This window comes from Bison bison, unplaced genomic scaffold, assembly GCF_000754665.1.
Source record: "Bison bison bison isolate TAMUID 2011002044 unplaced genomic scaffold, Bison_UMD1.0 scf7180017864456, whole genome shotgun sequence".
NCBI lineage: Eukaryota > Metazoa > Chordata > Mammalia > Artiodactyla > Bovidae > Bison > Bison bison.
This window is the reverse complement of record NW_011495018.1, coordinates 27,378,699-27,401,567: the sequence shown is the minus strand read 5'-3', so window position 1 is coordinate 27,401,567 and position 22,869 is coordinate 27,378,699. Positions and strand designations below refer to the sequence as shown.

The 22,869-nt window shown below is 39.2% G+C and overlaps 1 protein-coding gene across 4 annotated transcripts in view; it reads right to left on the bottom strand.

Annotated features, from left to right (window-relative positions):
- Positions 1-4,813: 4,813 nt before the first annotated feature.
- The window catches only part of NT5C2 (5'-nucleotidase, cytosolic II), a 74,648-nt gene continuing 56,592 nt past the window's right edge, over positions 4,814-22,869 (bottom strand). For 3 of the 4 annotated variants that reach the window (XM_010859422.1, XM_010859424.1, XM_010859425.1), the window contains exons 3-18: positions 21,376-21,493; positions 20,005-20,100; positions 19,639-19,662; positions 16,001-16,092; positions 15,810-15,867; positions 14,698-14,791; positions 14,049-14,102; positions 12,060-12,143; positions 11,015-11,056; positions 9,730-9,837; positions 9,399-9,465; positions 8,554-8,724; positions 7,298-7,349; positions 7,121-7,181; positions 6,794-6,970; positions 4,816-6,286 (exon numbers count right to left, since the gene is read on the bottom strand). In XM_010859422.1, the coding sequence (XP_010857724.1) occupies positions 6,053-6,286; positions 6,794-6,970; positions 7,121-7,181; positions 7,298-7,349; positions 8,554-8,724; positions 9,399-9,465; positions 9,730-9,837; positions 11,015-11,056; positions 12,060-12,143; positions 14,049-14,102; positions 14,698-14,791; positions 15,810-15,867; positions 16,001-16,092; positions 19,639-19,662; positions 20,005-20,100; positions 21,376-21,493 (1,532 nt within the window). In that variant the 3' untranslated portion in view covers positions 4,816-6,052. Of the gene's footprint in view, positions 6,287-6,793; positions 6,971-7,120; positions 7,182-7,297; positions 7,350-8,553; positions 8,725-9,398; positions 9,466-9,729; positions 9,838-11,014; positions 11,057-12,059; positions 12,144-14,048; positions 14,103-14,697; positions 14,792-15,809; positions 15,868-16,000; positions 16,093-19,638; positions 19,663-20,004; positions 20,101-21,375; positions 21,494-22,869 lie in introns of all 4 variants that reach the window. The other variant, XM_010859423.1, reaches the window with a different exon arrangement.

The following is a 22,869-nucleotide window of genomic DNA, read 5'->3' as shown; positions in this document are numbered from 1 at the left end:
CCCTTCTAGCGAATGTGTCTTCCCTCTCTCCCCTATCACCTCTGCCAACACAGGCCTCGTCCCCTGCTTAGTGGGAAAGCTGAGATTGATTGTCACCAAGGCAACACAGCGGGGCATTTCCTTTGGATGTACACTACCAAGTCTTACATTAAAAGAGAAGCAGGTGCTAGAACTTGAGCCTCCAACTTCCAGCCTCGTACTCCAACTTCCAGCCAACAGCAGGGCTGTCTTCTCTTTTTCAAGGATCATAATCTGTTCCCCATCAGTTCATTTTAGATAAAGATGCTGGGGGTACCCATTGAAACTGCCCCAGACATTTGCAGCTCCATCACTAAAAACACATTTCAGCTGGCAAATGCCTTGACTGTTTTTTCCCTAGGCAAGCCCAGAGGCCTCATTCAAGCCTCTCAGTTGGCTCTTAAAGATGAAAATGGCTCTGCAGATCTTTCTCTGTGATGGGAAGCCTAATACAATGGTTGCAAGAGGCACAGATGGTCTACCAAGTTAAAATCAAGGGCATGAGTGTGGTGAGTCATGGTCGGATGCTCTTCAGGATTCCGTGGGCCTGCCTGATTCCTGTGTGAGCCCCATCCTCTCCCACTGCCACTTCTATTCCAGGCTTCTGCTCCTCCTTACCCTCCTCACTCACATGACCAGATCCTGAAGATCTTCCAGTCGAGGTTCACAGCCCCTCTGTGATCTATTCCTAGACCACATCCTCTTGGATTCCTTTTTACCTCCCCTCTGTCTCAGTTCTGCATTCTTCTGAGAATTGAGCTGCTTAATGACTAGTCCCTTGTTTTTCCTACCATGTTGTTTTAACCGTGATGTTCTTGATCTATTTTACTTACACTAGTCCTGTGGATTGGAGACATTTTAGTGAAGAACTGCTGACAAAGCTGGCTAAGACACCACCTGACCTAACCACCTCTCCCACCTCCCCAGTCATCACCCCCAATTTCTTGAAAGTGGAAAAAGGTAGAGCTACATCCCAGTTAAGTGCTATCTTCTTGGGAGCCTGTTTGCTCTCCTTAGAAGAGCAGAAAGCAGGGCCAGGGAAGGAATTCTCTCTAGCATGTCTGCTCCCAGTTCACTCCTTTGCTTAGTTTTTCCTGCTTTACTCACTTTGCCTAGGTGAGTCCTGAGCTCAAATCAGGAAATTCTCAAAGGAAAATGTGATTTTTCCACCAGTGAAGATGAGGTTTGCCTAAGCCTTCCCTCTGCATCCATGGGGTTGCCTGCACGTTGGTTCATTCCCGAGCTGTATCGTGATAAAAACTCTGGGGTTTTTATTTCATCTCATGCATCATGCTCCCCAGTGCCTCTTGTTAACCCAGCACTTCTGAAGACAAAGATAGTGATCAGATGGTCTTGTAGAGAAAGTGACCAGTACAAATGACCTTTTTGTAGCCTGGAGTTGATTTCTGGAAACACACTTTTTGAAGGTAATTTAATAGCTAATTCCTTATTAAAGCCAAAATGTTTCATTATATGAGATGGCTAATAAATGTTTGGCTTCTTTGTATGATTGTTTTATCGTTTTCCCTCCAAGATCCTCACATCTCTGCTCTTTCAAAAAGTCCCAGAACAAAGCCGTGGTTATAGTGCCTCTCTGTGACATTCTGGTGGCAGGACATCTCCCCTAGGGGATGACTGTGAGGCCTAAAGATGCAGGGGGATTTGGGTACCAGAATTCTTTGTCAGAGTGCTTTTCCTGCTAGGATATGAGCGACTATGAAGCCCTCAAACAGTAGGCTTACACATGGCAGGAATTTTAGGTGAAGCCAGCTTCCCTGCGACAACTCTGCTACATCACTGACCTGAGGGCAGTGGGTCCAAAAACAAAGTTACTTGCTTCAAAATTCCCACACCCACAAGCTAAACATTATCTTTGGTGCAAACCCTCTGGCAAACACTGAACACTTAATATTTTTCAGTGCTGGGAAGGTGTGCATGACAAATCCTCTTTCCAGTTATCTCAGGAACTTGTGAGCCTTGGAAGGACTAATACTGTCCTTCACGTGAAGACCGTGTGATGAGGTTTCCATTGGCCTAGACTCTTCAGCCTCATCTATAGCCCCGGCCAAACACAGCTTTGGGAAGAGCACAGTGGGAGACCAGAGCATTTCGGTGAATATATATGTGCCTAATTTGATTCATGAACCAATCTGTCTCATCCATAAAGTGGAGCAAAGGTATTTTATGGGCAGTGACCAGACCAAAAATTTCTGTCATTTTAAATTAGAAAATAGAATTACATTTATAGTTAAGAGTTGATGAGCTTGAGAGGAAGTGTTCTGTGCTCACTTGGGAGTACTTTTTGGGGTTAAAGCTCTTTAAAGGCACTTAAACTATTGTTTATATTTTAATTTTTATCTACCTTTATGGGAACAAGTCAGATAGTTGTGGCCTTGGGAGGAAGACATGATGTCTGAGGGCAGGGGAGAAATGCTTGAAATTGCCAGGCTAAACAGAAAATCAGCCTTGTTCGTTCTGCAAGTGAACGCTCTCCGTAGATGACTCGCTCTCTGCGGTGCCTCCACGCTCAGCAGTGAGAACACCGTGTACTGCTCTCCTGCTCCGGGAGGCGTGGGCTGGGACTGTGTGGGTTCCGGGAAGTCAGCTGGCTGCTGTGCCATGTGCATGTCCTCCCTGGGGGCCGTGCACCAAGTCTTTTTTCAAGGCTTCTCAGGTAGCCCCATGGTTGAGGTTTCATTTTCAGGGCCTCCCAAAGCTGTGTATCGTTTGAAATTGTTCCATTTGAGGAAAAACTTTAAGAATAGCTCTATGCTCTAGTCACCAAGAAAGAATGTCATGAGAAACCTAAGTGTTGAGACAAAAGCTACTGAACTGAGGAGTCGGGATTAAGTGTATGGCAATAGTTAGATCATAGTTATCATTTTTCCCACCATCAAAGAAAGGTTAAATAGTTTCCATAACGTGGAATGTGGACAAGGCTCCTACCCTTAATGTAGACTTAGATATGCCGTTGTTTGTCTCAGGCTATTTGTGGTGAGTAAGTGGAGTATTTTTAAATGCTGTGGCAGCCTTGGAAAAATTGCAGGGCTTTAAAGTTGCTGACAAAATATTTCTTAAACAAATAAATCTGATTTAGGAATATCTAAACATGGAGAAAGTACTTTTAAATCTGACATGTCACTGCAAGTGGCTTTTTAAAGTGGTTGCTTAAAAACAACACTAACATGTCAAAAGGATTTGTAGCTCTTAGTTGTTCTGTTAAGACCTGCTTTTCCTAAAAGCACCTTAGAAAGGTTATTTTAGGTCTCAAAGGATCTTATGGTAGAAAACTTAATGTCTGAACAGAACACTAAACTTTTTGGCTCTAAGTAACTTCTCTGAAGTACACCATTCGAGTTTTGCCTGACCACCTCTGTGGAGATGTGCGTGCAGGTGCGTCCTTCTGCAGAGGCTGGGCTGTGTTCTGACCAGCTGCTGGATATGCTGGGGTGCCTAGGGCCTTAAGAGTCTGAAAGTAAGTGGTGTTCACCATATACCCAGGAAAGAAATTCTGAAGAGTTGGCAGAGTTCCTCTCAGCCTAAACACCTTAAGTTTTTTGTTTTTTCTAAAAGAAAATTATAGTTTTATGTTTAACTTCCTTAATTATTAACAGAGAGAAGCTCACGTTTTAACAAGTCCAGTTACAGCTACTCTGAGTAGCCAGCTGCCCATGGGCCACTTACTCACCAGCACTCCCCCAGTAGGAATGAATAATATGCAGAGAGACAACAGCTCTGCTCTGGGTCTCAGACTCATGGAATCCTGGGTCTTTAAAATATATTTTGGTGGTCCTGAAGCAAGCTGTGACCAATAGTGGAATTCTTATTTCAGGAGTGTGCTTTTCACTTCTCAGTCTTTGGACCCACTACCAGAGACTCATCTCGCTGAAAAGAAATTCTTAGGTAAGATCTTATGTGAATAAAATGATACAAAATGGGTGGCAGCTTAAAGCAACGTGAGCTTGTTGGTCCTTACTCTAACAGGGAGAATATTTAAAGGTACTAAGTCAGCCAGATACTATCTAGCTTTGGGATCACTAAAGACATTGTCATATTGAGCAACATCTTCATCTTGAATGAGAATAATTAATATCTGGGGTGACCACATTTGCTACCATTTAAAACAGGAGCAGTATGTAATTGCTATCTGCAATAGCATTTCCAACCTAATACTTTAAAAGCGGCATTCAATTCCTAATAGATAACAGATGTACATGCCTTGATGTGACGATGTAAAGCCATATATATCGAAAGTGGTGAAGTAATATGGCCTTGGCTAAGTTACTGAGCTGTGTTCCCCACCTATAAAATGACTTTCGGAAAAAAGCCCCACGTTATAGTCCTGTACCAAAATAGTTTCATTAAAAACTCAGGCCCATTTAAGTGCTATAAATTTGGTCATTAATCATACTAGACTATGTTTCCTTTAAGAGAAAGTCAAATTGATATCACTTAGTCAAACCTACAGAGAAGGCGATGGCACCCCACTCCAGTACTCTTGCCTGGAAAATCCCATGGGCGGAGGAGCCTGGTGGGCTGCAGTCCATGGGGTCTCTAGGAGTCGGACACGACTGAGCCACTTCACTTTCACTTTTCACTTTCATGCATTGGAGAAGGAAATGGCAACCCACTCCAGTGTTCTTGCCTGGAGAATCCCAGGGACGGGGGAGCCTGGTGGGCTGCCGTCTATGGGGTCGCACAGAGTCGGACACGACTGAAGCAACTTAGCAGTCAAACCTAAACCCACCTGAACTAGCAGTCTATAGTTGTGCTAAGGAAGGGCTCAAAGTCAGTATTAGAAATATTATACTTTATTGATTCTAGAGCAGCTAATCTACCATCCCGTGTTGACAAATAACAGTAAGAATGGAAGAAACATATGAAGGTTAAAGTGAGCATCTACACCACTGTGGAAAATGTTGTAACAAGGTTCACTGTTCTGAAGAGGCAGTTGTAATACCTTAAAGTGTACAGTAATGAGCCATTCTTGTTCCAAGCAACAAGAAGTGATTTCACTTGGGAGTCTGAAGTGAATTTATTCACACTGATTGTGCCCTCTGTTTTTGTAAATGGTTCTGACTCACAAAAAAGCCCTCTTCCCACCCTCTAATGCTTGAGTTTAAAAGACAAAGAGGATAGAGAAGGCTGGAATGGGGTGGCATGAGCTACCTGTATGGCCCACATTAATGAATTTTACTCACTTATGGTAAAGAAGGAGGCTCTGTTCTTTTCGGGTGGCTTGCTCCTTTGTCCTCTTTCAGCTAAATTCTTTCCACAGATTTACCTCAGATGGGAAAAAGACCATTTTGGGGGGGAAAAAAAACAATTTTTTTTTTCAATTTTTGCTATCAATCTAAATACTGTTGATGTGGATGAAGACTTTTGCCTCAAAATGCAAGCACTACAGTCCATTCCAGACCAGGCCTACAGCAAGTAGAGAACACTCCTGCAAAGCCACTGACAGCAGCCTTACCAGAGTCATGGAAAACACCTGAAAGCTTGTAAAGAAACCCTGACCTTAACAGAAGACTACATTTGATAATGGAAATAATATATTTCTCCACTGATATACAATACTTATGCAATGCTGAAAAAGATGGGATTTCGGAGTAAGAGCACAATTTGTACCATCACATGTTTGGATCGCATCTTCCCACGGGCGTCCTTGCTCCACTCTGAGACCCTTTGCCACCCTTAGTGTATCTGGATAATACACCACCACACACCGATGATGAAACAAGACAAGGAAACCGCGTCACAAAGCCACGATGGAGCCAGTCGCATGCAGTTCAGCTCAGCTTTACCCTTACTTTCCTCCAATACAGACTCCAATTTTGAACCGTCTGCAAAGAGTGCAGACACACAGAACTAAAACAAGTATCTCCCTATGATTAGAATATTTTAGCCTTCAGAAACTTTCCAGATGTACCTTTGATGGAGCCCCCCCACCCCCCACTAGGACCCACACAGGGACATCCTTTGCTCCTGTGAGTCCTGCCAGAACTTGTGTAATGAGTGCTCAGCATCTTCCTCCTCACTCCTCCTCTTCTTCCTCCTCATCATCATCTTCGTCATGGCAGTGTGTAATTTCCTGGGGGGCCAGTGGGAAGAGGTTGGGGGGCTTAATCTCACTAATCGACCGTGTCAGTTGGTGCCGCTTGTAGTCGGTATCTTTGAAATCCACTGATGTGCGGTTCCGGGTGGCGAGAGGGGACTCCATCTCATTGATATCTACATGTGTGTGTTCCACTGTTGACTCATGAGGCATCTACAACAAAGCCAGAAGTTCAGAAAGCAGGTGGAATAGACACAGCTGTCTCCCAGGTCCTAAGCCCTCTGCCTGTGTTAGATGGCCGCACAGAAACTCCCAAGCCCTCAGAACTGTGCCCAGATCAGATGCTCTAGTCTAAAACTGGTAAGATGGGAGAGAAATTACTATTTGACAGCTAAAAAGTGTTGAAATCTAGATGAGTATTATTAACAGAATATAGGAATATAAAATTACACGTCTCTCATTTAGTACTAAATAGAGGAAAGCCTTCACCATTCAAACAACTTCTAAATCTAATAGTGTCAAAGTTAAACTCTGTAACATTCTATCTTGATTGATCTTTCTCAGACTCCTTTTTGTGCAACCATGTAGGCTGGCCATGGGCTCTGCACATTAGAAAGAAATGATCTAAACTTTCCTGTGTCATGCAGATAGCTAACTGCAGAACTTGCCTTAACAGGGTATCTTAACTGTAAATAGTGGCCTTGGGCTGTATTAACTCACCAAGACGTGGGCCGCTCTGAAGAGGTAGCTGAATGGGTAGTACAGCAGGTTGATGAAAGATGCTGCGTAGAGATCAGCATAGCGCATCACCTGACTGGCAAAAAGGGTCTGCCGGGAGCCACTGCGGAACAGGCTCCCCATCATCCCGTAGCACATGTCCATGTCGTGAGTTACTTTCTAAAACAGAAAACAAGGTTAACGCTCAGCTCGTTCAGCAGACGTTTACTGAACACTGGCTATGTGCCACTGCCTGTATAAAATCAGAAATACAGAAATCACTTCAAGTTTATTGTCCAAATTTTCTCCCAAATCCCATTTGGTGGGTACCTTAATACGTCTTTGGATGGAGCTGATATCTGGGCGCTCATTGCTGCTGCTGTCAAGGTGCCTGGAGACAAGAAAAATCCAGTGAAAATCTCTAGAAAGGATGTCTCATATATCTAGGTGACTCCTGAAGAGGTAGATGGTTTTTAGGGAAGAAATTTTTGATACGAGGAAACTTACTTGTAGAGTTCAGCCAAGAAAATATCCAAGCTCTGAAGCTCTTCGAAAAGTGCTAAAGTTTGGAAGAAAAAGGAAAATGTTTTAAGTAAATCAAAAACCATGTAGTTTTTAACTATTACTAAAAACTAAATTAAAAGGTTTCAGATATGGCTGAAGAGTAAAGCTGTAGGTGAATGTATAAAATGACTTGCCTCACCTTCAGGAAAACCCATTATTAACACTGCTTGGAATCTGGCAGCAGATGACACCAGAATTTCCTCTTTAACTGCCCTTCCTCCTCCTCAAAACCACTAACTATACAACTTTCCCAACTGGATGCTGATTCTGAGCTTAGGAAGTGCCAATTCATACCCCATTTTGGGTATGTCAGCAAAGCAAGTGTTAACAGTTTCACTTTGGGGTAAGAAAATGAGTCACAAGTTCAGAAAACAGAACCAGATCAACTAAATTTCTGAGGTTCCATAGGTAGAAAGCTGAAAAGAAAGGGAAAGTGTTATCGCTCAGTTGTGTCCGAATCTTTGTGACCCCATGGAGCCTGCCAGGCTCCTCTGTTCATGGGATTTTCCAGGCAAGAATACTGGAGTGGGTTGCCATGGCTAGCCACAAAGTCCCACCAAGAACTACAAGCAGTAGCAACAGCCAAATATGTTGTAAGCATTCCAGCCTTTCTCAGCCTGGGTTCCCCAAAGAGAATTAAGCAGTGATGCATCCACTTATATAACAAATATTCTTGATCTACTATCTGTGGGAGAACTGAGAGTCATATCAAATCATCTTTGTTTTGAGGTTCAAACAAGGAGCCTCAGTTGAGAAAGGTTGTTACTTCTATCTCCTTTATAAACACAGTCTCAGTTAAATCTCAGCAACTTTATGATAGTAGGTATTATCTGCATTTTCACATCTGAGGATACTAAGGCACAGGGTGTCTCAGCATCTGCCTAAGGGCATGAAGATATTAAGTGGTAGAGCCAGGGTTACTACCTGAGGCAGGCTGAGTTTTCAGAGCAGTAACATTCTGTATTTTAAAAGAATTCAAGAAAAAGGGGAAACAAGATAATCTCTCCAAATTCTGGACCTGTGTGGAGTATGTGGCTATATGAGAAAGAGGTGCTTAAATATTAGGACCCGCCTCTGACCTCCTCTGACTCCCTGCATACAAAGTAATGGTTCATCAAAGAGGACTGATTCACAGCTAGCCGTCAAGATATAAACTAGCAATAGAAGAGACTTATAAAGTAAGAATACTGGTTCCTTACAACTCTTATCGGTCCAGACATGCAGTTCCTGTGCGAGTTCAGGAATCACCAAGAAAGTTCGCCACCCTTGCCGTTTCTTTGATTTTAAAATGTCCCCAAAAATGTGATCTCCAATATACAAAATATCTTTGCCCTTGGCTCCCAACAGATCACAAACTGTATCAGATGAACCTGAAACAATGCAATGAGAAAATAAAAACCAGCATTCCAAGTACCGTAACCATTAAATAGTATATAGATTAATTTTATTCTTTTAAGTATGTGAGGAATAGACTGGAAAAAGGGCCCACCTTTCTTAAGACAAAGACTCACCATTGTTTTTTTCATCATTCTTTTTACTGCCTCTATGACAAGGCCTTTAGCTCCACTGTGCTGACCAGAGCTCTCAATCCCCAAATCCAAGAGCAATAAAACCACGTCTCAGCTTGAGGGACCATAACCCTCCAAAGTACCACTACTATTTCTCCTCACAGGTCTGCCAGTAGGGTGGCTTTGTTCAACTGCTTCTCATTCCAATAAAATATGCATCTATGTCTGCAGGGACTCCTAAAACCCCCTTGAGGCCTTGGGAACCACCCACATGATTCCAACACTGAGAAAATGCCTCTAACGTGCAGAGGAGGAGGACAGGAAAAACTGGTCCTTTTAGTGAAAATCAAATTAGGACATGCTGACTTCTCAAACCCATCCTCCCAACTCTTTAGTAGATGACTGAAGTGTTTACCTTCAGGAGACGCTATCTTTAGAATACTAAAGAACATCAGTAGCATGGTGTCAGGAGGACACCAAAGCTTTCACAGTGAGATTCAAGCACAGACTTACATAAAGGAAAGTGCGTGACTCACCCCCAGAGTAGACGATGCCATGCTGTAAGGGGCCCGTGTAGGTACCAATTTTCAGCTTGCCAGTTTTCTGTGAGAAAAGAAATTGGATTTTGTAAAGCTATCACGATCTCCACCAAAAATGCTACTTGGCTAGGCTGCCAAATGAATGTCACTTTTGAATTATATTCATTTGAATTATTCAGCTGTATTAATTGAGACCAAAACTCTAACTTCAAAAGAGGAGATAAAGCTAGTAAGTTAAAAATACCTGTTTCCTGGGGGAAGAATAGGAGTGGGGGAAGGAAGAACATGAAGGATAACCGCTCGTGGACAGGCCATCCTCTCAACTTACAGTATCCACCTGACGCAGTACCGTGCCTTCTCCGAAGAACAGTGGTTTCCGTGCGTCCACCAAGATCAGGTCAAAGTAGGACTGCCACGGCCGATGAGAGCTCCCAGGCTGATAAGGAAGAAACAGCAAAAGCTGAAACGTCACTCCTAATCTAAAAGCGCTACTGTTGCATCTCAAGTCGGATGAAAGCAACATATAAACACTAAGTAAACCAGAAAACGCCACTATTAAAAGCATACTGTGGCTTATAAGCCACATCCTCTTGAGAGCAGGCAAAGTGAAAATATAAACAATGACTCTAATAATCTGATTTTAAATTGTTTCACCTACTTATTAATTTATTTCAAGCAATTTAATGTATGACAGAGTGTGCTCATACTCTAAAAATGGGCTTAAGAGGCTCAAAGAGGCTAAGGAGAGATGCAAAAAGACAAATATGTAAGAGGTGGACTAAGAAAAAGGCAGTTTAGCATCAGAACTGAAGTATACAGCTAACACAGAACTATTATTAGCAAATTTTATGGGTTATGCTTTCAGAATGGTGGTTCCAGGTACACACTGGTCTTTGGCTCATACTGCAGGCTAATCAGCACGAATGTGGAAGGTATGCCCATTAACATTACTTTATCCTGAACTGGAACCATGGCTTTTAATCTTTTAAGGTCAAGACAAAGAGCACTAAATACTGTGCTTCTGGGTGATCTCAAAAGTCATTAACGAACATTTATTCAGAGAAGCCTAGAAACCTAGTGACTAAACCTGGGTCTCTTGCATCGCAGGCAGATTCTTTACCATTTGAGCCACCAGGGAAGGCCCCTAAATTGTGATTAGTATTCATTAAATCTAAGTATGGCCATACAGAAGGAATGAAGAGAAGACTTCTCTGCTAAGTATCAAAGTTAGCTGTTCTTTTGACACACATCTCAGCAATTACTAACAGCAGAATATAGAAGTTGCTAAGAATATATACATTTTCTCTTTCTTTTAATAAGATTATCTCCTTCAACCTGAAAATTCCTTTTTGCCACACAAATTTAGCAATTCTGTATAATTCCTGGGCATAAAATTCTGATCCCATCCTACTAAATACCACACGAATCTCTTATTTCTGTCTACCAAGTTTTCAAGTTGCTAGCAACCTTAAATTATACTAGCTCCTGCATTACTTCTAATATTAATGAAGTTTTCTGGATGGCTCCTGACCAATTCCTTATGCTCAGTATTCCAGAATATTAAATGCATTCATTATTACTAAACCAACAGTCTGTTATATTACAGAGAGTACCTTGGGGCCATGTGGGAAATCAAACAGGTAAGTCATAATTTTCTGGAAAAAAGAAAATCCAACATAAGATCCATTTACTACTTCTGCAAGAGATATAGGACACCTAAGTAAAGCACACACAAGCTTTTAATAAGACGTGTCTTTTTCAATACAAGCTTTGTTACATTCTTGTTTCCTCTAAAGTTTATGAAATCATGGGAGTTGAAGCTAGAAATTAATGCTTCATCACAGCAAACAAATGCAAGCCTTCTGACATTCTCAGTAGAACACAGGGTTCTTCTAGGAGATATTTTTATACAGATTCATCCACATATTCCTATCAAGTTCTCCAAGTGGACCGGAACATGTATTTGGAGGTAAGGGGTATCTGAGATAAGGGTGTACAGAAAACTGATGACTCACATGGAAATAACACACTGTGGCCCTCTTGCTACTGTTCCCAGGACAATCAAGCCAACTTACTCCAAATCACCAGATTTCTAAATCAGCATTTTACATAAAGAGGGTTAGCGAGCACTAAGCTTGCTAGGACTATGAACTTGTAACCAGCTTAGCAAAAGTAACATGAGGTTAAGGAATTAAATCAGCTTTTCTATATGCTTTAATCATGGCAAAAATTTTAAGAGGTAGTAAATTCTGATGGCTAAGAGTCAAAACATCTTTTTACCATTTATTGCTGTCTGGCTCCCAACGGCAGGGAGGGAACGTATGTACACATGTAATAAAGGGTGTAACTTTTCAAGTTGTAGAATGACACATGAAGACACAGAAGACATTTTAATCAGCACAAATGTTTTAAATAACCTCAAAATGAAAACCTTTAAGTAGCAAATTGTAATCAGGGAAAATTGTCAAAAGAAACGTTCATAAAAATTTGAGAACCACTATGATGTGTGCCATTTATTTTTGCTTTTTTCATTCTGTTTTCAAAATGAAATGGCAAAAAACTACTCTCACTTAATAAACTACCTTCTTCATTATAGTCACAGTTCTTTAGTCCAAAATAATTCCTTTGTATAAAGAAACAAATATATTAAGCACTTACATCTGTATATTTATAGTCACTGTTGGTAGCAAGAAATACTTTTCCTACTTCCTTCATCCGGCTCAGAAGCAAAGGCAGTTTTCCCTGAAATGTAATTATGATGATGAGCAAAACAGTAAAACACAAACACAGATCTTCCGCATGTGATGGGGTTATGTCCCGATAATACACTGAACATGGCAGCGAGCCTCGTCTACCTAAAATGTGCTGAGAACATACATTACCCTACAGTTGGGCAAAATCATCTAACACAAAGTCTACTGTAACTTCTAGAACACTGTACTTAGAGTGAAAAGCAGAATGGATGTTCCAGTTGTTTACCTTTGTGACCTCTTAGCTGATTAGGAGCTATGGCTCCCTGCTGCTGCCCAGCATCTCAGGAGAGGGCATATCACTAGGCCAGGAAAAGATTCAAAATTCAACACACAGTTTATACTGAAATGTATCACCAAATATATATATATATATGGTTCCTGTGAGAGTGAAAATATATATACATATTCACCTACACTGTGGAGTGGTCAGATACTGGACTTTTTTTTTTTTTTGTCTACGGAAACAGGAACAGGTGATGCTCTTTAAGGGACAGTTGGTTGGTTTCAGAATTTTGCATTTAGAAGACCACATGTTGAATTATTATATATGTAGACTATATATGGTGTATATAATAGACATATATAAAATATATAATTATATGCCTATTAAAAACATAACTCTAACTTCCTCTTTATGTCTGTCTCAGGAAAGAGTTTAAATTACCTTGTAATCTCTTAAAGTAAGTAAATTAAGTGTGTTATAGATTAGGAGAAGCCAATTAAAAAAAATCAGCTAAGTACTCTATGGAGAGCATCAGCTATGGTCTCAGTATGTACACTTTCATTTTATGAAACACCTTGCAGAAATGGCATGATGTGTATAGAATGCAACTTGCAAGTACCCAGACTCATCTGCAGCTCCATGAAGAAATTCTGACTCCTGATGTGACCAGAAAGAAAACAGCCTTTCCTTCTCTCACAGTAAATAGGTTCCTTCACTCAAATCCTCTTGTACCTCTCCTGAACCCCTCAGTGTTCTTTCTTGAAACAATCATGGATGTGGGAGTGGATGGGAAATAGGAGGTACAAAGTCTGAAAATAAGACATCTTTACCAAAGAACTTTGAGGAAATAATTGTATCTACTACTATTACTCCGTAAGAAAGGAAGAAGTTATCTCATCTCAGTGCTGTGTGTGTGTGTTTGTGTATTTTTTATTTTGAAATAATTTCAGACTTAACAGAAAAGTTGTAAAAATAGTACAGAGGGTTCCCATGTATTCGTCATCCAGCTTCCCTTAATCTTAACCCCAGTACAATGATCAAAACTAAGAAATTGACACAATGCTATTAACTATAGACATTTACAATTTTTATTATGTTTACCACTAATGTCTTTTGAAGTATTTTAAAGCTTTCCTCATTATTCCCAGTTGATAGGTTAAAGACAATTTAAATAACAGTCACACATGTATATTTTTTTTAGATCATCTAGCGCCATGGTTATGATTCAGAGTACACTAAGGTGTGACTTTTGGCTTTCTACTTACTAACTGTATGAACTTGGGCAAATTACTTAATCCTGAGTCCCCAGTTTCTTCATCTCGAAACAGGAGGTAAGAAAAACTAACTCAGGGTTTTATGGAAGGTTAAATGGGATAATGAATGTAAACACTTAGCACAGTGATGTGTACACATTAACCACTCTAGCTGCTATTACTATAATTCGAGCTAAAAGGATAAATGAAATACTGGTCCTCTTTTCCTAATAAAAAAATAGGAAAAACAAACCCCATGCTCCACCTGAGAATACTTGGTGATTATACTTGGCATGTGTTAAACTGCCAAGACAAAGAAATATCTTCTTTTGTCCATTTCATTATAAATAAGCTTGTTAATTTCCCTAATAGGTAAAGGAAACTATCATGCAGATCTACTTTTCCCTTTACTACTTACATCTTTGACTACATACTTCTCAAGATTTTCAACTGTCTTTTCCTTAAGGGAACCCTAGAGAAAGAAAGAAAAAAAAAAGCAAGCAAGAAAAGAACAAAATCAATTTTTAAGTTTATTATAAAAACTGTGTCTACTATTAGCTTAAATGCACTTCTTAAATATTTCTAAAATTAAAATGGCAGATGTGATTTGCTGCAACTCTGCCTCCAAAGTGTATTTAAAATATAAATCAAAAGGAATTTCATATTTAATTCAGCACAATTTATAATAAATGTAAACATATTATTAATCAGTTAATGTTATCAGCCAAGCGGGAGGTATTTGGAAAAAACAAATGGACCATAATCATCCTGAAAGGATATGTCAAGTATAACCCTAACATTAAAATCTCTTCTAGTAAGTCTGGAAAATGCAAACTGAAATAAGATCTAGAAGCCAAGCACCACCACTGAGGAAAGACCAGCATTACCTCTGTAAGCCAGCCAGCCAAAGACAAGGACAAAAGTACTCTAGAGAGCTATCACTAGAGGCAAATCCCCCTTTTTTAACAGGTGAAAAACTCTGCTCTGTTTGCACTTGGAAAGTTAATGTCAGAGTATAAAAGACACATGCCAGGCAGTAAGCAGGTAAAGAAGCAGCTCCTAGGTACCTTGTAATGAACCCAGTCAACTGCGTCTCTTACATCCTGGAACATACTCCGGTAAGACATGAAGAGGTCCCCATCTTTAAATCCTGTTTCACAGCTACAGAAAGATGAAAAGAACATGACAGGGAATCCAAAGGAGGGTAAATAAAGGGAATACCAAACACTGCCCAGGGGACCCAAAGGTTCCTTTGTCACATAATAAAGGCTGTGTGGCTAATTCAGAAAATAATCACTCCCTAATGAAAATCCATTCTGACCATCAGAGATGACTATAGTGTTCAATGGAATATAGTAACTGTGAACAGATACAAAATGGTAGAAGAGTATGATGGAGGCTAAAAGGCTAGTGTTCCAAAAATAACAGGTTGTTTTATTCATCACTTGTAAGAAACAGGTTCCCATCAAAGAAACAAATTAAAATTGGTAATTTAGGTTCTCTCCACCCTGACTTTCTTGACACTGTTTCTAGGTACTAAGGTATTGTCTATTTTTTATATATCTTAGTGACTTAGTGCTCAACCAAATGTAGTGCCTTGAAGTGGGTAAGGCCTAAAGAGGATAAGAAGTTAGCAAACTCTGGCACATATGGCCAAACTTACAATTCCCCCTAGAAAGGAAAGGAAATCTTTTTCAAGACTTAAGCACATTTTTACTTCAGGGAGGATAAATAGTATCTTCCTCAATCAAATATTGCTGGGCCTGGGAATGAAACGAAATTACTACCCCTGAATGGCTCCTGGGTAGCTGCTGTGAAATGAGTTGGGGGGTTTTAGTGCAATTCTGCTTGGACAGATAATCATCACACAAACCTCCCACTCAGTTGTCACAATTAGCACCTCTGCTGGCCGTCTTCATTCCCAGGAGAAGCCAATCAGAAGTGGTCCCTTCCAAACATGGCTGCAGCACACTGGCAAGGAGAGGGCCGTGTGGGAGGTGAGAGCCTGCATGGAGCTGCTGGTGCTGTCCCATCTCTCAGGCTGGCAATGTAGCATCTCTCACTAGCACTAAATTCACTTCAGAAAAGCAGAAAAGACCTACAATGGCCAGTTCTCTAAAACCCTGTACATTAATTTTAAAAAATCAATTGGAAAAAGAAAATTATAGTACACACATACCTGGTATATCTGGGACAATTAGTAAAAAAATCTACTAGGCAGGCCAACAGGTAGGTCTCTGAAAAATGAAGAATAGATATTCATAAGCTATAAGTGAGATAATTAAAATCTGTTTATCTCCCTTGAGCAAAGACAAATGATCATGGAAAGAAGGGGAGACATCAGTATATGTAAGCATAGAATGAATCTACCTGGTAGGTTGAATAGTGTGTTCAGAATGTAAAATCTTTCAGTGTCATCTCGTTGAATAAATTTATTTGGATACTGCTCTCTAGTTTCTGGTCTGAAAGAAAAAAAAAATTAACTGACATTCAAAAATAATATAACTCATTCAAAAATTAATTCAAATATTTTGGTGGCTATATGCAAGGTGGGGTTCCAAATAAAACACATGGGAAACTCTGAAAATGAAGAGGCTCACTCACTGTTTCAGCCCCTAAAACATTCTCAGTCTGGCTAAGGGAGGGAGTCGCACACACAGACAATTGTATAGGTCCAAAACAGAACTGCCGCAAGAAAGGTGCAAAGAGCTATGAGAAAAAAGAGGAAGGGGAGACAGACCATTTCAACTTAATGGGTAGAGAAAACGGAATGCAGAGAGGAAAACCTAGGAAGAATCCATGAAAGTCATGGCATATGAGCTGATCCTTAAAACCTAAACAGCCCAATCCAGAAACTAGTCAGATTCAAGTGGAGAAAGGGGAACAGAAAAATAAAGCTAGAAAGATGAATTGAGGCAATCATGCTATTGTTTTTATACATTTTTCACCTGAGCTAAATTATAAAAGTATTAAATTAGTAGGAGTATTAGGATAAAATGGAAAAAGAAATGTGATGTGTTGCAAAAAACGGCTACAAATCTTTCCTATCCCTTAGTAGTGTGACTTTGCAGTTTCTCCAATTAAGAGGCACAGTCTCTCTCTCTATCCTTGAATACAGGCTTGAGTAACAGAAAACGGGATCCAAGAAGACTTGGAAAACACTTGTGCATTAGAGCCAGTGTACTCCTGCTGGAGAATCAAAGGCCCCATGCAGAAATGAGGTGCCCCTGCCAACAGGCTGCTCACTGTCAGACATGTGCATGAGGCCATTCAGAATTTTGACCTAAATCAAATGGCTGCTAGTTTAAGCCACTAAGTTTTGAAGTCATTTATTATACAGCAAGAACTAACCCCAGTCCATGGGGTTGCAAAGAGTCGCACATGACTGAGCGGCTGAACTGAAGAACTAACTGACACAGACACAGAGGCCTGGGAAACCAGTTAGGGGTTCCTGCAGGAGGCCAGCTGAAAGCATGAGGGGCATGGGCACATCCTAGAGTGGGCGCAAAGGAAACTAAAGAGAAGAATTACTCAAGAGGGACTGCCAAGGTACAAAGAACAGGCAACTGAACAGATGTGGTAGACGAGGGACACAGGGCCAAAGATGATAATTCTTACACTAAGGTGTCTCTAAGAGGGTGGTGGTAACATTAACTGAAACATAAAAACTAGATAAAATACAAGAGGAGTTTTATTTTGGATATGTTAATCTGGAAGTAAACATTTTTATAGGCAATTAGAAACAAAGGTCAAGAACTTAAAACAGAGATTCAAATTTGAGAGGTTGCTGTGATCATCTACACACAGGTTAACAGGTGCAGTCAGGTGGACTATTAGAGCAGAAGAGGCCACCTGAGTGTAGAGAAAAAAGAGAAGACTGTGTCGAGGGCCACAGCGAACATTCAGAGTTTAAAAGAAAAAGCCAGTGAAACAAACAGAAATTGTTAAAGATGCATGAGAACCTTGAAGAGTGAAATAAAACACTGCAAGAAGAGGAAGGGGATAGTACTAATTATTACAGAGAAAACAAAAAGGAGAAAAACGAAAATATAAAAATGCACAGTCCTCACAATGAATATATGAAGATTAACCAATTTAAATAAAGGACATCAAATTTAAATTTCATACTCAGGATAACTTGGGTAATGTTTGTTAACTACAAATGTCATACACTCTACTTAGGAATATAAAATCACATTGGTTCCCTGTCCTAGTCAGCATTCTGAAGTAAGAGTTCCCAATGAAGAATAACTTTGTGGAATATCGTATCTTCTAGCCTTCCAAGATTTTCTGTAATGAAAATTAAAGCAGAAAGGAATAGTAATGATATACTTTCCTCAGTTAGGTTAGGTAAGATGACATTGTCCTCTTAAATATCTTTCCCTATTCCCTTCATCATTTAAGAGTAATTCCTTTACATAGGAAACTTAATCATTAGGCAATTAGAACCCAAACTGACTTATAAATACAGTTAGCAATTACATTTTGTTTAAGTGTCAAGTTATGCTAGTATACCTTTAAAATGAAAACTGACTCACGGAGAGGTAATATATTATAAAAGAAGGGATGCTAGACTTAGAGTTAGGAAGAAAACAGAGTTCAGTATTGCTAACTATCTGTGACCCACAGAATAAAGATTTGACCTCAACATTATCCTAACCTAAAACTTTAAAAGCCTTTATTTTACTATTGCCTGAAAAGAGGTTCCAACTCACAGGCAAGGCATGTAAGGTGATGTTTGGTGGAGCCATAATTTTTCTTCCAACTTTGTTTACCACTGTATTTCAATAATTATCTCCGCTTCCCTCCATCTTCATTCTGGCCTTCTCCATGGGCTTTCTAAAGACTGTACAGTGCTAAGTACTGTTTGAATGATTCTGCATGTAACTCATAAATGATTTATTTCTGAAACAATATTAAATACATTTCCAAAGAAAATTTTATTGGCTTCTCTGGGGGGAAGAAAGGTCTGTAGATCTTGAGTTAGTAAATCTAATTGTAATTCTAACATATGGAACTGCTTCTCTTTCTTTTCTTCTCTATCTCCCACCCAATAACACAAAAATCCCTCTTCAGGAATTCATAAATAGAACCTTGGTTCATCATCATTGGGATTCTGCATTATAGTGACAATATCCATACATAAAAGAGTCTGGGTTTCTAGTACTATCTGCAGTCACTTCACCTTCTAAATCCTGCCTTTTGATATTCATGAACTTGAACAAATCCCTCAGAGAGAAATGGTGAAAGAAAGGTAGATATAACTACTGGTCTAATCAGATGTGTCAAAGTAGGATGTTTATTTCATACTGTTCTCATAGTGTATACCTGGAAATCACTGAGCCTGTATAATGCCAGCTGAAGACTTAACGGATGATTCAATTCCAAACAGGGCATGATGGTTACCTCAGATTTAAAGGAGACTCTGGCACAGTTTCAGTTAGTGTCTCGTATCACAAAAAAGTATTTACCAAAAAGACATTGTTTATTTAACAAATTTCAGTGTAGACTGTGTGGTTTTTACTACTTTGCTATTGAAAATAAATAATAGACTGATACTTAACCCATATTGGTTTTAAGAGTTGTTCTGACCCTAATAGTGTCAATGGTAAATTAAGTGGTATAATAGTAGAGAAAATGTATAACTGTAAAGCCACAATTACAGAAATTGTCAAACTGGGGTATTGTGATTTTCAAAGAAAAAATTTGAGATGTTTCACAAACGACACTAGACACTAAATTTTATCTGCTGTTTATTACTAGGGTGGAGAGTCCAAATTAGTAAGAATAGTGGAAATATGCTAATTATGAAAATAAAACTTATCCTTATTTGTTTCAAATAGTACCACTCTGTATTCATTTTAACCCCATGTTTAAAAAATTTAACCACATGATCAAATACCTGAAGGTATATATTAGAATTTAAAAATTAATGTATTAGCTATTAAAAATCTTACTCATTTACATTGCTGTAGTTTTAAATTTTTTAAAGCACTTTATGTACATACCTCTTTTGAGCAGCTACCTGAGAACTGTATTAAAAAGGAGAAAATAAAAATCTTAGAATTTCAAATAAGTCAAAGCCACTACAATTTTTTGGGCAAGTTTCAAGATTAGCTTTGTTGGATGCTATATAATTTTAGAAGGCACTTAATTTAAACAAAATGTAACTATATTTATACATCAGTTTGGGTCCTAGCTGTCAAAAAAATAAGTATTCTTATGTAAAGGAATTGCTCTTTAATAATGAGGAAATAAGAAAGTATATTATACTGGGGAAGATAATGTCATCTTCATATTGTTTGACTATAAAAACACTAGAGGAAAAAAAAAAAAAAAACACTAGAAAGAGGTTAAAGGTTCTTTGTACTCACCCCCTTATGAAGTTAAATCCATGTGCACAGACCAAGAGGTTTCCATAGGCATCAACTTTCAAAAGATTTCCATACAGTGTATCAAATACTAGTCCCCTATGTGAAAATGAAGATATCACCAATCATACAAAGTAATAAAGGCAATGATCTAATGTAGTATTTACTCAATCACCACAAACCAACCTTTATCTTATTCAAGTTTTATGGTGGCTCAAGTATGTACCCAAAAATACAACCCTAGAGGGTAAAGTAAGTGAATAAAATCTTAATAACGAATCCCAGAGCAACTAACAAATACTTAACTCTGTCCAGATGAATAATCACAACTGTTTTGTGTGAGAGAGCTTAATTAAACAAGGTGTAAACAATAATTTCTCTGAATACAGCTGGTTCTGCTCTAAAACAGAGCTTATTTTTATTCCCTTGGACAACTGAGCTGGCTTCTATTTCCCTCTATTAGACATTTCTCGCACCGCCTGAGGTGGCCTGCGGTTCCCCTCGGACGGAAGTGCGTTCCGCTGCCCGGTGAGAAGTGAAGAATCCTTCCCAAGCCCACCTGTCCAGTCCGTCGTATCTCGCCCCAGGACTTTTGTGAGAAATGCTGTGAGCCTGGCGGGCTACAGTCCATGGGGTTGCAAAGAGTCAGACACGACTAAGCACCTAAGCACACATGGGACATATATGACGGCATCTCAAAATAAGCCTCAGTTTAACCTCAAATCTTTCTTATCAAATCCAGAATGCAAACTGCCAATAAGGCTCCTGATTACCAAGTTAAATATATTAGTAAAACATGCTATTAGCAAAACAAAATATATTAGCAAAACTCCAACAGCGTAAGGGAGGAGCATCTGCAATTACTGACCATCAGTTTTAATAATCCCTTTTCTCATAAATTTGTTGTTGTTGTTTAGTTACTACATTGAGTCCAACTCTTTCGCAACCCCATGGACTGCAGCCCACCAGGCTCCTGGGCTCATGAGATTTTCCAAGCAAGAATACTTGAGTGGATTGCCATTTCCTTCTACAGGGGATGTTCCCAACCCAGGGATGGTACCTGAGTCTCCTGCATTGGCAGGCGGATTCTTTACCACTGAGCCACCAGGGAGGCCCTTCTCATAAATGGACCTTCTTTAACAGCAATGAACTAAGTTCAAAGTTCCAATCAGGAACACAAAAGATATGGTGTACATAAAAGGTTCATGGTAATTTCAGAAAACCAACCAAAAAGCCCCAAAGACCTTTTGATGTTTTGTTGCATCTTTTTGTTTGTTTGTCCGGGGGATGGCATTGGTTAGGGACACATTTGGAATTATTAATTTGGGGGACAAAATGATGGGTTTTAATCCAAAAATAATCTTGAAAAATTACCTGGTAGGGAATGTAGAGTCATATGCAAAGCTGAGAAGTTCCTGAGGATAGCCAATAGAAACTAATCTCTCCACAGTAAGCTCAAAGCCAAGGGACTCATACTCCGGGGACTTGTACACTGCACAAAGAGGAGGTTCTCATTAAAACACAGCCAATTAAAATGGAAGGCAAACGAGCGAATTTCTACTTTCCCAATTCCTCTCTCCTACTAATTTGCCATTTTTCTTCTTTTCCTTCAAACTCCATGTTTTGTACTGCCCCAAGTAATTGCAGAACTGTTAGTCCGTGGAAACAGGTCATGTTATGATAGGAGAAGCAGCAACAAGATGAATTATCGGCATTTCAGGTTTTTTCATTCTTAGGAAACCTAATCCAATCATTTTTTCCTTTTTATTCTCTTATGCCCACAATCTAAAGGTGGGGGGCGGGGAACGTAATATGCACAGCTGTGGTATTAACCATGGGAGTGTAATTAATATAAAACTAGATAGAGAGGTCTATATAAGTTGAAGTCCTCACTGATGTACATGACTGGTATAGGAATCCTTTGAAACTATATTTTTTAAAAAAGACTAGTCTATTTTTAGAATTACTATCTGTTTTAGGAGTTGCCTTAAACTCCAACCAGCATAATTCTATTTGTTAGGACTTACGTGTTTTCTTTATCAGTCCTAACAATGTCATAGCCATCAAAATTGCATTTTACAAATTATTAGTGCTAAGACAACCAAAAAAGATATGTCTAAGACAGGGATGTCTGAATATGAATTGGGAATCAGACATTGAAGAATTATAACTCATTTTATGAGACCTGATTATGGAAGAATGAATATGTGCACGTATATATAAAAAATATATATTAATGTTATATATATACACTCCTTATCTGCTAGAGAACAATGAGTTTTTTATAGGTGAAGTAAAATAGGAATATGGGAGTTTCTCTCAAATATAATGTATGTCTGAAGTTTTCTATAATGAAAAACCTTTTCAGAATCATCACAGTTCAGTATAAAGAAAATGTTGCTCCTTTAAACAGCTTTCTTCCAAAATAAAAGATGTAGGTAGACATTCTTCCATCAGTTTTCTAGGAGCAGGTAAGCCATTTTAAAAATTTAAAAATAAAAAACACCTGTGATCTTGCTAACTGCCAAATTAGGCCCAAAAAGCTCCCCAAACATCCTATTCTTATGTCTTATAACAATGAAGCTATTACTATAGTTCTTCTATCTACAATTAACATATAGCCTATGGCTCAAATGGACTCTTCACTGTAATTAGTCTGCCTATCCATGTTAGAGCTAATATTTTAATGAGTATGATTCAACTTTCCCTTTCCGAAAACAATCCTTTAGAATATTTCCGGAAATACATAAAATGGTAATACTGGTTGCCTCCAGAAGGGAGCTGAGCAGCTAAGAGGAGAGGAAAGAAGACTTTCGTGTACCTTCTTCTATACCTTTAAAACTTGCAATATGTTAATATATTTATCTA